This window comes from Chelonoidis abingdonii, chromosome 1 (assembly GCF_003597395.2).
Source record: "Chelonoidis abingdonii isolate Lonesome George chromosome 1, CheloAbing_2.0, whole genome shotgun sequence".
Classification (NCBI taxonomy): domain Eukaryota; kingdom Metazoa; phylum Chordata; order Testudines; family Testudinidae; genus Chelonoidis; species Chelonoidis abingdonii.
The window spans coordinates 113,911,040-113,926,854 of NC_133769.1; the positions used below are offsets into that span (position 1 = coordinate 113,911,040).

Below are 15,815 nucleotides of genomic sequence, written 5' to 3' on the forward strand. Positions count from 1 at the left end.
GTATGAATCCAGAGTTATCAATGCAGCAACAAGGCAGGATTGTCTACTGAATCCTTGGGAGCAACTTATACCTTTGTTGTGTGAGCTCCACTCCCATTTGTTTGTTTGTTTTTTCTCTTATGTTGCATCTGAAGATTAAGAATAAGGAGAAGGCTTGGAGAGACAGTTGAGAGGGGCACACTGAGAGCTGGAATGGGGCTGCTCTTCTGGAAGGGCTACATTAGGACTGAAAATTAAAAGAAGAGAAAAAGTGCTTAAAACACATGGCCAAATCTTTACACGAACATAAACAAAACAGGTGTGGGCACAGATTTTCAAAGGGGATGAAACCCAGCTTGCAAATTTGCACCCTCCATTTAATTCAGGGAGTGATCTGCATATGTAACATCCCTAATGTGCACATCCAAAATGGCCCTTGCATATGTAAATCAGATGCTAAAACTGTCCTGCTGTCCAATTAGCACCACACTGGCACAGATATAGCAGTTTCTAGTAATATCCTGGATAAACCTTATTGAATTAAATTTAATCTTATTGAATTAAGTTTATGTATCTTTGGTGCCCATTGTATTAAAATTGCAAAGTTTATATATGATTGTGGGGTTGTATGTGACTTCTCTAGTGGGGAGACATGGCCAGTATAAACCTTGGGAAGTATTATGACTATATTAAACAATATAATAGACAAACATAAGGATGGCCATACTGGGTCAGACTAATGGTCCATCTAGCCACAAAGTTAAGTGGGGTTCCTAGGAAATACCTGGGGAGAGGTGAATGCAAATTACCACCTCCAATTATGCAAAGACCCAACCTTCTGAAGCTTTGCCCTGAGGAGGGGACCCATTCTCTGGCTGATTATCTATCCACAGTTTCTGCACGCTGAAGACCCAAACTGTATGAAGGAGTGCTTGTTCTGAGCCAATGAAGTTATGGATTTGTAACCACAGAAAACCGCCTGTTGTGGTTTGAACAACTGACTCCTATCAGAGCCCTTTCTGAGTTGGGGTGATCTCTGGTAAACTTTTTACACACATGCTACTTTCATTTATTGTTTTAATATGTTTTTCTTGTAAAGCTTTTACCTTAAGAAAGAATGTGCTTGCTTAGAAAAAGCTGTGTGGTACTTTATAACCAGGGATCCAAAAAATCTGTTTGTGGCAGAAAAACACAGAATTTGTGTTTTTACAGAGACTCTAATTTTTACATTTTGTGAAAAAATAAAAACATATATTAACTACTAACTAGATTTTACTAAAAATACCAGTGTCACTTATTCAGTGTGAGAAATCTCCCCCTCTTGTGGTTGATTTCTGAATGCACTTTAAATGTACATAGCTAAACATATTCCAATAAACTGCTGGCATATACTGGTTACTCAGTGATGGATAGAGTTTGTGTTTTAATGCATCTCAAATTTCACTTCAGCCTCTACATGTGAGTAATTAAAGTTAGGAAAGGATACTGAAAACTTTAAAAATCACCCCTAAAGATCCTGTCACTGAGTTTCGCAAGGACAAATTTCATATTAACGGTTCTGTACTTGTACGGAGCAAAGCTGTAGATTACAAATTGGAATTCTATTAATTTTATTTTATTATAATGATTGATGGCACTGGTAGGCTTCAAACTTGCTTAAAAATTGTAAATCTGTCAATAAAACATTGTGTTCAGCTGATTCCTATATATAGCATGGTGATAGGGTGACCAGACAGCAAGTGTAAAAAATTGGGATAGGGGTTGGGGGTAATAGAAGCCTACATAAGAAAAAGACTCCAAAATTGGGACTGTCCCTATAAAATCAGGACATCTGGTCATCTACATGGCTAGAAAAACTAAAATTCAGCATTTCATTTTAATCGTGGAAAACCACAGATTTTAATTTTTAATTTTTTTTTTATCATGGAAAACTAGGATCCCTGCTTATAACTGGGTAATTATGCTGTTTATAGTCTCTGAGGAAAAAAGCAAAACAAACCTGCTTAGGCATTTTGACTCTACCAAACAGAGGTAATGTCTGGAGATGTGGAAGCCTGAGAGTGGGTGCCCCTGGTGAACAATAGAGGGGAAGACAGGTGATGTTGCCCTGAACTGTGACACACAACTTTTGTTTACATACTTAGATGAAGAATGTTGTGAGGGTAAATGAATTCATGGACAAAATGGTGGGATCAAATTTAAACAGCAATTAACAAGTGTCATTTGATTTGCGCACTACGGATTTTATATGTTCATATTATGATCCATACTAAACTGAGGGTGCCAGTTCAGAAGCAAAGTTTCATCTGCTTTGAATACAATGTACCAACTAGTGCATTTGTTCAAATCCACTGAAACCTGCCTTTAGGGGCAGCACCACTGATAAGTACCCTCTAATGCAGGGGTTCTCAAACTTCATTGCACTACAACCCCCTTCTGACAACAAAAATTACTACATGATGCCAGGAGGGGGGACTGAACCCTGAGCCTGCCCAAGCCCCACCACCTCGGGTGAGGGTCCCAAAGCCCAAGGGATTCAGCCCCAGGCAGGGGGCCTGTAACCTGAGCCCCGCCACCGATGGCTGAAGCCCTTGGGCTTTGGCTCCAGGCCTGGGCTTCTCCTTTGGCCCCGGACAGTGGGGTTTGGCCTTCGGCTTCAGCCCCTGGGTCCCAGCAAGTCTAAGCCAGCCCTGATGACCGCTTTAAAATGGGGGTGCGACACACTTTGGGGTTCCGACCCACAGTTTAAGAACTGCTGCTTTAATGCTAGTAACCACTTTAAAACAGCCCCAAGATTTCCAGTAATGCTTTGTTTGGTTTCTAACCAACTTTGGTTTGTCGCTTAAGACAGGTTTCATTGCCTATTGTTTTAAATACTAGTCTAGAAACAATATTCACCCAGGGTGAACTTCACCCCTTACAGCATCTCATTTGGCCAGGCTGTCTTTGCAGGGGTGAATTGCACGGCCAGCAAGCTTTTACATCTGAGCCCTGCGTGAGTTACAGTCCTTAATTTTTCAAGTAAAGCATCAGGCACGTCACGCTTCAGCTACAGTATGTAAATAAAATCAACCCATAAACACCTGCCGTTTTTCAGGCTGTCTGTGAAATGTTTTTTTTTTTTTTTTACTCAGTATGCATTATAGCAGGGATAAGCAACCTATGGCATGCAGGGGCAGCTCTAGGCACCAGCAAAGCAAGTAGGTGCTTGGGGCAGCCCATTTGCAGGGCCGGCAGCTGACAGGGATCCAGCCCAGGAGCTGAGAACCAAGAGGGGGCCCTGGGAGCTGTAGTTCCTTGGTTAGATCCCTGCCTATAGAGCCAGCCCTGGAGAAGGAAAAGAACTACATTTCCAAGCATTCCCTTGGCTGCTATCAACAGGAAAGGGAGGGGGAGGGAGTATGGTAGGTGAAACCTCATGCTGCAGCTTGCTGTGGAGAGCTCACTGCTAGAGCGGGGTGGCACTGTGAATGGGGAACAAGTGTGCCCAAGGAGTAGAAGGCTTTGGGCCAGATATCCAGAAGACATCCCCATACTGGATTAGGGATACTGGTGTGACCTCACCTTGCAGCCCCCAAAGAAGGAATTGGGTGGACTAAATGGACAGTGCCCCTCTCTATCTGAAGCCTAGCAAGGGAGGTATGTTGATCCCACTAGAATCGAAAATGAAAAGTAAGGGAGGGGAGGCTCTACTGGACTTGGGCAGCTTTAGATACAGTATCAGACACGTAGGAAGATTTCCACTTCTGAGCTATGGAAGTGGAAATTGACTTTTCCAGATTTAGCTAATATTCAGAAAGGGAATCTGGCACCTGCCTTCCAGATTTGAACATCTCAAAATTCAAGAGTGTTCAAGCTCAATTTGGGCAGCTATCACTTCATTTCTCCCAAATCAAATATACTGATTCACTGTAATTTACTGTAGAAAAAGTAGGATAAAAGTGCACAAGAAACGCTTCCCAGTGGTTTTTAGGACTGGAATTGCTATTTTCAACAGCCATTGCCTTTTTTTTTTTTTTTTAAGTTTTATTTGTTTAAAAGAAAGACAGTGATATTGCATTGGCAAATTCTCCATAGAAACAAAGAGTGGAACAAAAGAATAATAAAGGAACCTCAACTTTTCCTCATTTATGGAGGACAGTCTTATAATATGCATCCAGATATCCTCCGGGCTCACAAGCTGAAACTGTTCCACTTTTACTCAGTTCTTAACTTATGGGAACCAATCCTGTGTCTTGTGTTCTGTGCACATCGCAAAATTTCCTGCCGTGAATGCCCGCCCCTGGGAGCAATGTTACCAGTGATTCAGTCCTGGGGTGGAAGGAGGGTGCATGCTGTGTAGCGTGGTGGGAAGAACGCCCAGGGCTGGTTGGAGCACGGTGGGGGGGGAAGCCCAGGCCGCTGGAGTGGCAGGGGGTGCGTGTGTGGTGAGGTCGGGTGGCGGGCGGAGAGCCCAGGGTTGAGGTGGGCGAAAATTTTTTTTGCTGGGCAGCAAAAACCTAGAGCCGGCCGGCCCTGATGGCATACGTGCCGAATGGGGCATGCAAGCTGATTTTCGAGTGGCACTAACACTGCCCGGGTCTGGCCACCTGACGCCGGAGGGCTCTGCATTTTAATTTAATTTTTAAATGAAGGTTCTTAACATTAAAAAACCTTATTTACTTTACATACAACAATAGTTTAGTTATACGTTACAGACTTATAGAAAGAGACCTTCTAAAAACGTTAAAATGTATTACTGGCACATGAAACCTTAAATTAGAGTGAATAAATGAAGACTCGGCACACCACTTCTGAAAGGTTGCCGACCCCTGTAATATAGTCTGTTTGGCAAGCACAGTGAAGCACAACTGCCCTTGAAACTGCACTGTCTCATGTATATATTATCCTTCCAGGACAGAATTTTGGTGCATTGCAGATATTGGCTGAGGGACTGCAATTAGTCTGCTGTTGGGAATGGATCAATTGGAAATGCCAAAGGTTTTAATAGCATGTTGAAAAGGTGTAAATATTTATATAAAGGATTTAATTAAGGAAACCAAAAAAAAAGTAGTACTGGTAGTTTCATTTGTTCAAAGACAAAAAAGAATGTGGTACATGATCACCAGTGTGGTTTTATTATGGCAGGCCACAGTTTTCAAATTTGGGAAGCCTAAGAGAGTTTGGTGCCTCACTCCCATTGGAATTCAATTGGGCACCTAACTCCCCTTTAGACTCCTCTGAAAATCCCTATCTAGCATGCCTAAAATTAAGCTCTTAATTCCATGTTTAGGCCTTTAAATAGAAGATGCCTGATTACGGAATGAAACCTGCAAGGTGCTGGGTACCTTCAATCCCCACTGGCTTCAATCACTGTTGAGGGTGTCCAGCACCTTGAAGAATGAGGTTCTCTAGGAGGGACTCACCAGGGGAAGCAGGGTTCAGCACTTCTGAAATCAATCCACTTCTCTTTGGGGGCTCTATCCTGCAGTGGGCTGAGCACTGATCCAGCCAAACGCTTAAGCACATGAGTAGACCCACTAGCTGGGTCAATGCCAGAATTCTCAGCACCTTGTAATATTGAGCCTCATAACATATGGAGGTCGAAACTTAACTCTAGGAACCTGGGCTTGTATATTTTGGCCCAAATATTTTCCTAGTTGGATTTGTTTTACATTGAAAAAATTCAATGTAATTTACTATGATGGTACCTTCCTTTGTATTGCGGTTAGTGTGATGCAACAACATGTAAACAGAGTTGGCATTAGGGGAGGGATTTTAATTAGCTCTTTGCCTATTCTGGTCATTCTCAATAAAGGGAGTGGTGGGGGCGGGGGAGGGGACACAGAAAAAGATGATATTTAGGGTGAAATTCATCCATTTACTGAGAGCAGCACAAGACCTCTGCACCTCTTAAGTCTTCAAAATAGGGCTTAAGTGGGACATAACTCAGGCACAGATCTTGTTTTCCCCATCAGTGAAGGAGTGAAATTCACCCTTAAAGTAGCAGGTGATAAGGATTTACTACGAGGTGGCCCCATAATCCTAGAGAGGTCCCATTTTTTCTAGGATTCCTGTGATTGGTTGGTAATGGTAGAGTGGAACAGAAAAACTCATGCAAATTTTTCTTGTTCAAAAAGAGATCTATCCAAATATGTTTCCTTTCAAAGCTACCTTCCTACCTTTAAAAACAAATATTAGGAGGAGGACGTGATTTCAGTTATTGTAATACAAAAATATCCCAGTACTCAGGACATTAAGCATGGGCTCATTTTCTGTCCATGGCACTGCTAAGCTGGATATCATCTTAGTATATAAAAACATTTTTTTGCATAAAGAAATATTAGACATTTCTATCTCACCAACCTCTTAATGATATTAATAATAAATTATGATGAGATAACTGGCTCTGTGAATGAGGGGAAAGCAGTGGATGTGTTATTCCTTGACTTTAGCAAAGCTTTTGATATGGTCTCCCACAGTATTCTTGCCAGCAAGTTAAAAAAGTATGGATTGGATGAATGGACTATCAGGTGGACAGAAAGCTGGCTAGATCGTTGGGCTCAACGGGTAGTGATCAACGGCAGCCGGTTTCAAGTGGAGTGCCCCAAGGGTCGATCTTGGGGCAGGTTTTGTTCAATATCTTCATTAATGATCTGGATGATGGGATGAATTGCACCCTCAGCAAGTTCACGCATGACACTAAGTTGTGGGGAGATGTAGATAGGCTGAAGGGTAGGGATAGAGTCCAGAGTGACCTAGACAAATTGGAGGATTGGGCCAAAAGAAATCTGATCAGTTTCTGCAAGGACAAGTGCAGAGTCCTGCACTTAGAACAGAAGAATCCCATGCACTGCTACAGGCTGGGGACTGACTGGCTAAGTGGTAGTTCTGCAGAAAAGGACCTGGGGATTACAGTGGATGAGAAACTGGACATAAGCCAACAGTGTGCCCTTGTTGCCAAGAAGGCTAATGGCATATTTGGTTGCATTAGTAGGAGCATTGCCAGCAGATAGAGGGAAGTGATTATTCCCCTCTATTCGGCACTGGTAAGGCCATATCTGAAGTATTGCTCCAGTTTTGGGCCCCCCCACTACAGAATGGATGTGGACAAATTGGAGAGAGTCCAGCGGAGGGCAACAAAAATGATTAGGGGGCTGGGGCACATGACTTATGAGGAGAAGCTGAGGGAACTGGGGTTATTTAGTCTGCAGAAGAGGAAAGTGAGGGGGGATTTGATAACAACCTTCAACTACCTGAAGGGGGGTTCCAAAGAGGATGGAGCTCGGCTGTTCTCAGTGGTGGCAGATGACAGAACAAGAAGCAATGGTCTCAAGTTGCAGTGGGGGAGGTCTAGGTGGGATATTAGGAAAACTTTTTTACTAGGAGAGTGGTGAAGTACTGGAATAGGCTATTTATGGAGGTGATGGAATGTCCATCCTTAGAGGTTTTTAAGGCCCAGCTTGACAAAACCCTGGCTGGGATGATTTAATTGGAGTTGGTCCTGTTTTGAGCAGGCGGTTGGATTAGATGACCTCCCGAGGTCTCTTCCAACCATAATCTTCTATGATTCTATGATTAGAGGCATTAGAAGAAAATAAAATTACAAGTTCATCAGCAGGGGCAATTTTTTTGCAGCAGAAATGCACACAATACTAATAATTTGCAATCCTAGTCAGTTTGAATCTTGTAGAGAATATTTATCTTATCATTGTATTGACTCTGACATTGTTGCTATCTCTGTTCAGAGATAAAAATATAGTTGAGCATTTCAGATTAATACAGCTGTATATAGACAAGAGTTAGATCATGTATAGCATGGGTGGGGAAACTTTTTGGCCTGAGGGCTGCATCGGGTTTCGTAAATTGTATGTAGGGACGATTAGGGGAGGGAGTCGTGGTCCAGTCCCCACCTCCTATCTACCCCCGCCCCCCCGGAATCCTGCTCCATCCAAACCCCCCCATTCCCTGAAGCCTCTCCAGGGCCCCTGCCCCACCCACATACACCTGCTCCCTGTGTCCGACTGCCCTCGGACCCCCCGCTGCCTCATCCAACCCCTCCTCTCATTTCTGATGGCCCCCCTGGAACCACTGCCCCAGCCAAGCACCCTTTATCCCTGTCCCCTGATTGCCCCTAGAACCCTGCCCCTGACTGCCCTCCGCCACCTCATCCAACCCCCGCTCCTTCCTGACTGCCCCCCCTGGGACCTCTGCCCCCATTCAACCCTGTTCCCTTCCTGAATGCCCCGACCCCTATCCACACCTCCACCCCCTGACCACCCCCCAAACTCCCCTGCCCTCTGCCCACTTACTGTGCTGCCTGGAGCACCGGTGACTGGCAGCGCTACAGCTGTGCTGCCTGGCTGGAGCCAGGCCACGCCACCACCACCACACAGCACAGAGACCGGGTCAGGCTGGGCTCTGCAGCTGTGCTGCCCTAGGAGCTCACAGTCCCACTGCCCAGAGCATTGTGCCAGCAGCAGAGTGAGCGAGCTGAGGCTGCAAGGGAGGGGGGACAGCAGGGGAGGGGTCAGGGGCTAGCCTCTCAGGGCAGGAGCTCAGGGGCCAGGCAGGACGGTCCCGCACGCTGGATATGTTCCACGGGCCGTAGTTTGCCCACCTCTGATCTATAGGATACAATCATTAAAGGATACATTGCAACCCGTGTGTTTCTAATGATGGTACATATGAATGAAATCAATGTGGCAATGTATTCTTGAGTTCAAGTGTCAGCTATGTTGAGTAGTGTAGGCACTATGAGAAGATAGTAAATTACTAACAATAAAACAAAAAAATACAAAGGTAGGGGAAATGTGGAGTTTTTGACACATATTTGGGAATAAACTTGCAAATTACTACAACTGGACATGAGTATCCCTACACCTGTGATGTGTGCTGCTTTTACAACATAGTTTTAATGCATGTTTTTATTAAATTCTGTTTAATGGTTAATATATTGTTAATGAATGATTGTCATTTGTTTGAGCTAAAATTACTGCATATTTTTAAGTGGATTTCAACTATGATTGAAAAAGCTAATCATATGTTTCTAATGCCAGTTGGAAAGTACTATGCAAAGCCTTTTAATGTTATTCTTGACTAGTATTTTCTGTTTCCTAAATAGATAATATACTATACAATGTTATCTAATTAACATTAAGCCTGCCTAAAATGAATCAGCAGTGGGGTATATTTATAAACTATAGATGCCTAATGTTATTTCATGGAAACTATGGCTTTGTACAGATAACATGTCAGGTTTTAGAAATACTTTATTTCATGTAAAAATAATCAGCTCACTTCCTTTTACTTTAATCACTTGTAAATTTATGACAGATGACCTGGGGCTATATTTTTGGCTTCATATATATACATAGGGTTCCCAGTGAATTAGATGGAAGCCTGAATATGGCCCAAAGTAAATATCATAACATACAATCTCAGGGTAATTATATGGTAATGTACTCTCTACAGTAATTCAGAAAAGTGATTACAGGTGATGATGGGAGAAGAGGAGGTTATTTACTTCATAGTAACTGGAGGTTCTTCGAATGTGTGGTGTCTATCTGTGTTTCACCATGGCTACGTATGTGCTGCATGTGCCTGGAGTCAGAGAATTTTGAAAGCAGTGTCTGCTGGCCCTAGGATGACCAGACCTCCTGATATTATCAGGACTGTTCTGATATTAGGGGCTTTGTCTTATATACGCAACTATACCCCCTCCCTTCCCGCTCTTGTGAGAAAGAAAGTGTCCCAATTTTTCACACTTGCTATCTGGTCGCCCTAGCTGGCCTACACATGAATCCTTGCTCTCATCATGCCTCCCACTGAAGAGATAAATGGAAGGGCAGGCCAACTGTCTCTTCAGTTCTTTTTCTACTGTGAATCCAAGTATGGTCTGAAGTAGAGAGGAAGGAGGACGAGTAGTGGAATATAGAAGGGGACAATACATCTTGATGAACTTCCAGCTACTATAACGTAGGTAACCTCCTCTTCTTCTTTGAGTGCTGGTCTCTATGTGTATTCCACAGTGGGCGACTGACAAGCAGTAGTCATGAAAGAGGAAGGTGCATGGATGCAGGCATCAGAGCGTTTGAAGGACCATTGTCTCAAAGGATGTGTCAGTGGTGAAGTCCTGTGGAGACCATAATGTCTCATGAATGTATGGATGGAAGTCCACATAGCTGCCTCAACCAGAGGCACTTAAAGTGATGCTACAGATGTCGCTTGCTCTTGTAGAATGAATCCTCACCCATTATGGAGGAGGAAGGTGAGACAACTGCCAGCAAAATAAGACACAGCCTGAGATCCTCTGCAAGGAGATAGTGTGACCTTGGACTCTTTCTGGTATAGCAATGAACAGTCTGGGAGATTTTCTAATCAATTTTGTCCTTTGTAGGTAGAAGGTGAGAGCATGTCATAGGTCAAGGGAATGAAGCCTCCTCTCCTCCACAGATGCATGCAGTTTCAGAAAAACCACAGGTAAGTTGATTGATTTATTTATGTGAAACTCCAAACCAACTGTAGGAAGGAATTTCAGATGTAGCCGTAAACAGACTTTGTCTTTATAGAATAAAGTATATGGTGGATCTGCCATTAGGATTCTCAACTCACCTACACTCCTGGCTGAGATGATGGCCACAAGGAATGTAACTTCTATAGATAGATGAGACATGCAACATGTAGCTAACAGCTTGAAGGTATGCTTAGTGGGAGCGGACAGCACAAGGTTCAAGTCGCAATAAGGAGAAGGCTTCCTTACTGATGGAAAGGTCCTAATTAGGCCCTTTAAGAATCGGAGAGAAAATTGAATAGCCATCTGCTGGTGGATGGCGCACACTGATTACTGCCAGACAGACTTGTATAGAGTGGAGGGAAAAGCCAGCCATTTTGACAGAAAGAAGACAATCCAAAATGAAGGGAATATCTGCTGCTTTGGGAGATATGCACATCTGATGCACCCAGATGGAGAAACGCCTCCACTTGGATGAATATGATTTCCTAGTGGAGCTTTTTCTGCCATTTTAAGAATGGTTTATATGTCTTCTGAACAGGAAAGTTCTAGTGTTGATGCCCATCCAAAAATATGCTATGAGATGAAGCATCTCAGGATTGGGATGTTTGATTCTGCCCCTCTCCTGGGAGAAGAGAACAGGAAACAACTGGATACTGACTAGAGGGCAGGATGACAGCCACAGGAGGTTCAGGAACCAAAACTGTCTGGGGCAGTAGGGGACAATGAGGATGACTCATGCCCTGTCTTGACAGATTTTCTGCAAGACTCAAGGTAGGAACAGTAAAGGAGGAAAGGCATAGCTCAGATGACCTGACCAGGAAAGAAGGAGAGTATCACCCTGAGAATGTAATCTTACAGCACCTTTGGAACAATGTGTGTTACATTTCTTGTTCATTTGGGAGACAAACAGATCCCATATGGGAGTCCCCCACTGAGCAGAAATGTTATTTACTACTGAATTCCCACTCCTGACTGATGGTGAAATGATATTGGGATTGGATTCTTGATACCAATTTCATAGGGTGACTGATTCTACGCAGAGGGATTGATCTCATTCCATTCCTGTCACATTGTCTGACATTGAGGGGACATGATGGGACCATATAAATTGCAAAAAGACTTTGAAAGCATCTCAAACTGTCCAGAGTTCCAGAAGGTTGATGTACATCCTGGCCTTTCAGGACATCCAAGTGCCCTGAGCCATATGGTTCTCCACATGGGCTTCCCAGTCTAAGAGAGAGAGTCTTTAATGATCATCTTGTCTGGTAGGATGGTAGGAAGAGGACACCCACACACAAGTGATGAAGATCCTTCCACTACGTTAGAGAAGCTGTTACTCTAGCAGGAATTGTTACCATGGTGTTCATGTTGTGTTTGGTTTGTGAATACACAGTGAGAAGCCATGCCTGAAGACAATGTAGGCAGAGTCTGGTGAATGGGGTAACGTAAGTGCATGAAGCCATGTTCCTTACAAGAAAGGAAAGTTCTGACTGAAGCTCAAGAGTTGCATACAGCCTGATCTATCAGGTTGCTCATGGTGTGAAACCTGTCCTTTGGCAGATAAGCTCTCGCTGTGCTGAATCTAGGGTGGCCCTTATGAAGTCTGTTGACTCTGGCTCGTAGGGAAGAAAATAAGAATGAATGAGATCAACTTGTGGGCCTCCTGATATGTCTCAGCAATGAGAAGGCAATCATCAAGATAGGAGAAGACTGGGAAGTCATTTCATTTTAAATAAGCTGCTATAACCAGGAAGACCTTGCAAAAAATTCTGGGGGCTGTAGCAAGGCCAAATGGGAGAACATTATATTGGAGGTGGTTGGGGCCCACGATGAATCTGAGAAAACATCTGCATGTAGGGTGAATATCCATGTGTGACATTATATGATTAAAATATGAGCCTGTAGATCATTGTTGCTACCACTGTTATATAATTGCAACAAATCTTATACAAAGTGTGCCATGTAAGGTGTCAATGGAAAAGTTATGATTTGCTAAATGTGATTATCCTATTTGAATGCATGCATCATTTTTGTATCTGAAGTTATGAATATTGACTATGTACCTGTATTTCAAATATGTTTGCTCCTGTGGTAACACCCACAAGACAGTTTACATCCAGTCTAGCCAGCACAATGTAAATGAAGTATTCAAATTATGGCCCATCAACAAACACAATGGACCATGGAAGAAGATTATCCATACCTGATGGACTTTCATGTGGATGTTCTAGCTAGAATACAGGTAACAGCTGCCCTGACTCATCGGAGCATGCAAGGGCATGTGACTAAGTCACATGGTACTGAATTGCATCTTGTGTGGCTATAATGTTCCACAAACTGTGCTGAGGGCTTTGTTTGGGGCAATGGGTTCCCCTCCACATGGAAGAAGCTATAAAAGGCCCTTGAAACATCTCCATTTTGCCTGTTTCCTGCAGAAAAGGATCTAAGGGTTACAGTGGATGAGAAGCTGGATATGAGTCAACAGTGTGCCCTTGTTGCCAAGAAGGCTAACAGCATTTTGGGCTGTATAAGTAGGGGCATTGCCAGCAGATCGAAGGACGTGATCATTCCCCTCTATTTGACATTCGTGAGGCCTCATCTGGAGTACCATGTCCAGTTTTGGGCCCCACACTACAAGAAGGATGTGGAAAAGTTGGAAAGAGTCCAGCTGAGGGCAACAAAAATGATTGGGGGCTGGAGCCCATGACTTATGGAGAGAGGCTGAAGGGAACTGGATGTTTAGTTGCAGAAGAGAAGAATGAGGAGAGATTTGATAGCTGCTTTCAACTACCTGAAGGGGTTTCAAAGAGATGATCTAGACTGTTCTCAGTGTACCAGATGACAGAACAAGGAGTAATTGTCTCAAGTTGCAGTGGGGGGTTATGGTTGGATATTAGAAAAACTTTTTACTAGGAGGGGTGGTGAAAAACTAGAATGGGTTATCTAGGGAGGTGGTGGAAACCCATCCTTAGAGGTTTTCAAGGCCGGTTTGACAAAGCCCTGGCTGGGATGATTTAGTTGGAGATTGGTCCTGCTTTGAGCAGGGGGTTGGACTAGATGACCTCCTGAGGTCCCGTCCAACCCTGATATTCTACGATTCTATGATTCTATGAAGAAAGAATCCATATCCACTGATGGTTCTGGTAGAGAAAAGCATAGCTGGAAGAGGGGATAGACTTCTGTCCAAGGTAACAACCCCGGTGGAGTCACAATCTTCCTCATTAGGGAAAGTCCTGATGATGGTGGAAGAGCAAAGATATTCTTCAGTGTGATATAGGTCTCTGACCTTCTTGGAGTGCAAGAAGACTGATGCACTCATACCAAAGGAGTCAGAAGAGGCAGACTTTGAGCGTGTCTACATTTGAAACACTACAATAGTACAGCTGCAGCACTGAAGTGTAGACACTCACTACGGTGGTGGGAGGAATTCTCCCATCAACAGAGGTAATCCACCTCTCCAAGAGACGATAGTGAGGTCGACAGAAGAATTCTTCTCTTGACCTAGTGCTGTCTGCACCGGGGTTAGGCCAGCTTAACTGCGTTACTCAGGAGTGTGGAGTTTTCACTTCCCTAAATGACATAGTTGGGTACAACTTAACTTCTGAGTGCAGACCTGGCCTTTGTATTGCTACCACCACCAGTGGAGGTATCTTCGATCGCACCTAAACAGATGGATCCTGATATTTTGACTTGGATGGTACTGGTGGAACGGGTGCTGCCAGGACAGGTCCAGTATCAAAGAAGCCCTGGCTTTACGGGCTTTAGAGTCCTGCCCTGGGACTTAGTACACCCTAAATCCTTAGAGGTGGACAGAGTAGGTTTGCTTGACTTATGCACAATTGTGTTAGATGATTTTATAACCGACTTAGAAAGGGACCTACTTTTATGTTTGTGTGAGTGATCTCTGCCTTCCTGATGAAACCCTGATGGGGGTCTGTGGATACAGACTCCCCTGTAGCGGTCAGACCTCGTGGTGGGAGGTGCATTCCATATAGATGCGGTGGGTGTACAGGGGGGTCCCCTGACCTGGGTCCAGCTGTGGCCTCATGACCTTCTCCGTGAGGTGTTTTCTAACCTGAAGTTTCTGTGCCTCATAGGTATGGCTAGAAAGGAACAGGAAAGGCAGTCAGCCCACTCCACCCTGTATTTCCTTGACTGGAGGCATGAGGAGAGCAAGGGCATTTCAAGAAGTGGGATGGCCCTGGAGCCCTCTCTCACTCCCCCCAATTCTGGCACCACTGCCTGGAACACATGCATATCCGCAGTGGATTACACATAGGGACCAGCACTTGAAGAAGAAATCCAACAATTTAATAAACATCTGAAAATGTGACTGCTTATCCAGAACTTTTTGGGCCTAGAAATTCAGATGGATTGTCATGCAAATTTTCAAGCTATCCAAGGTACCCTGTCTTTGGTTTAGTTGGAAACACAGCAAGAAAATAATCTCTTACAGTGTTTCCAAAACAGGTTCTAGCTGAAATATGCAGAGGCAAGCAAAACTGTAAACATAAAACAACAAAATAAATTGATCAAATGTTTCTAAACCTTAAAGTTTCAGGTTCAATTCAGTTTGAATCTTCTCTTAAATTTATCATAGGAAGTTCACCAGAAGCTATTTACAAAAGCTATTTGTAAATTAGAATTACACTGGAATGAAAACACATCTGTGGGGATGTGTAATTAGTGTGAATTTCAGAGTATGTACAGGATAAAGTAAAACCCTACACAGGTGCCATTTAAGTAAAAGAGCTTGTGCAGCCCCATTTGAGTAAAGAGCTCATGCCACACTTCATATTTGTGTTATGGTGAGGAACGTAAACTATTTTGAACATGACTAGACTAGACATATCGTGGGATGCAGAAAACATTCATGTGAATTTCAGTCATAACAAGACACTCGGTAGTTCCAGGTTAGAGGCCTAGGGAGGTCACATTGCTGCAGGCATGGTAGCAGGGATTTGTAAAAGCATGCACGCATCTCTCTGTTACAGTTGAATAGGCAATTTGCTCTTCTCTCAAATGCCTTCAGTTTTTATTCCAGATCCCAATTATGGTACTCAAAGCAGTGAAAAATTCATGCCATCATGCTGTTGTGCTGATAATGGAGCTGTTGCTGTGTTTTCTCACTGTGCAAGACACAGTCCAGGATATGCAGCTATGTGGCCTAGGCATGCAGACATATTTATGAATATTTATGATTGGCATTACACCCAACAGCACATATATATTCTTATCAAGAAGAGCATCAAACTGGTGATGAAACTGATAATCTTTTCAAAGCTAACAGATAGGCTGGATATAGATCTACTTGTTTCTTGTGGGATGACTAGTCTGGATT

At 43.6% G+C, this 15,815-nt stretch overlaps 1 protein-coding gene across 3 annotated transcripts in view; it reads right to left on the reverse strand.

Annotated features, from left to right (window-relative positions):
• Positions 1–15,815, reverse strand: part of BICD1 (BICD cargo adaptor 1) — a 274,856-nt gene continuing 259,041 nt past the window's right edge. Inside the window, exon 11 of one of the 3 annotated variants that reach the window (XM_032778931.2) lies at positions 1–226. In XM_032778931.2, coding sequence (XP_032634822.1) covers positions 136–226 — 91 coding nt within the window. In that variant the 3' untranslated portion in view covers positions 1–135. The remainder of the gene's footprint in view (positions 227–15,815) is intronic. The other 2 variants (XM_032778930.2, XM_032778929.2) reach the window with 2 other exon arrangements.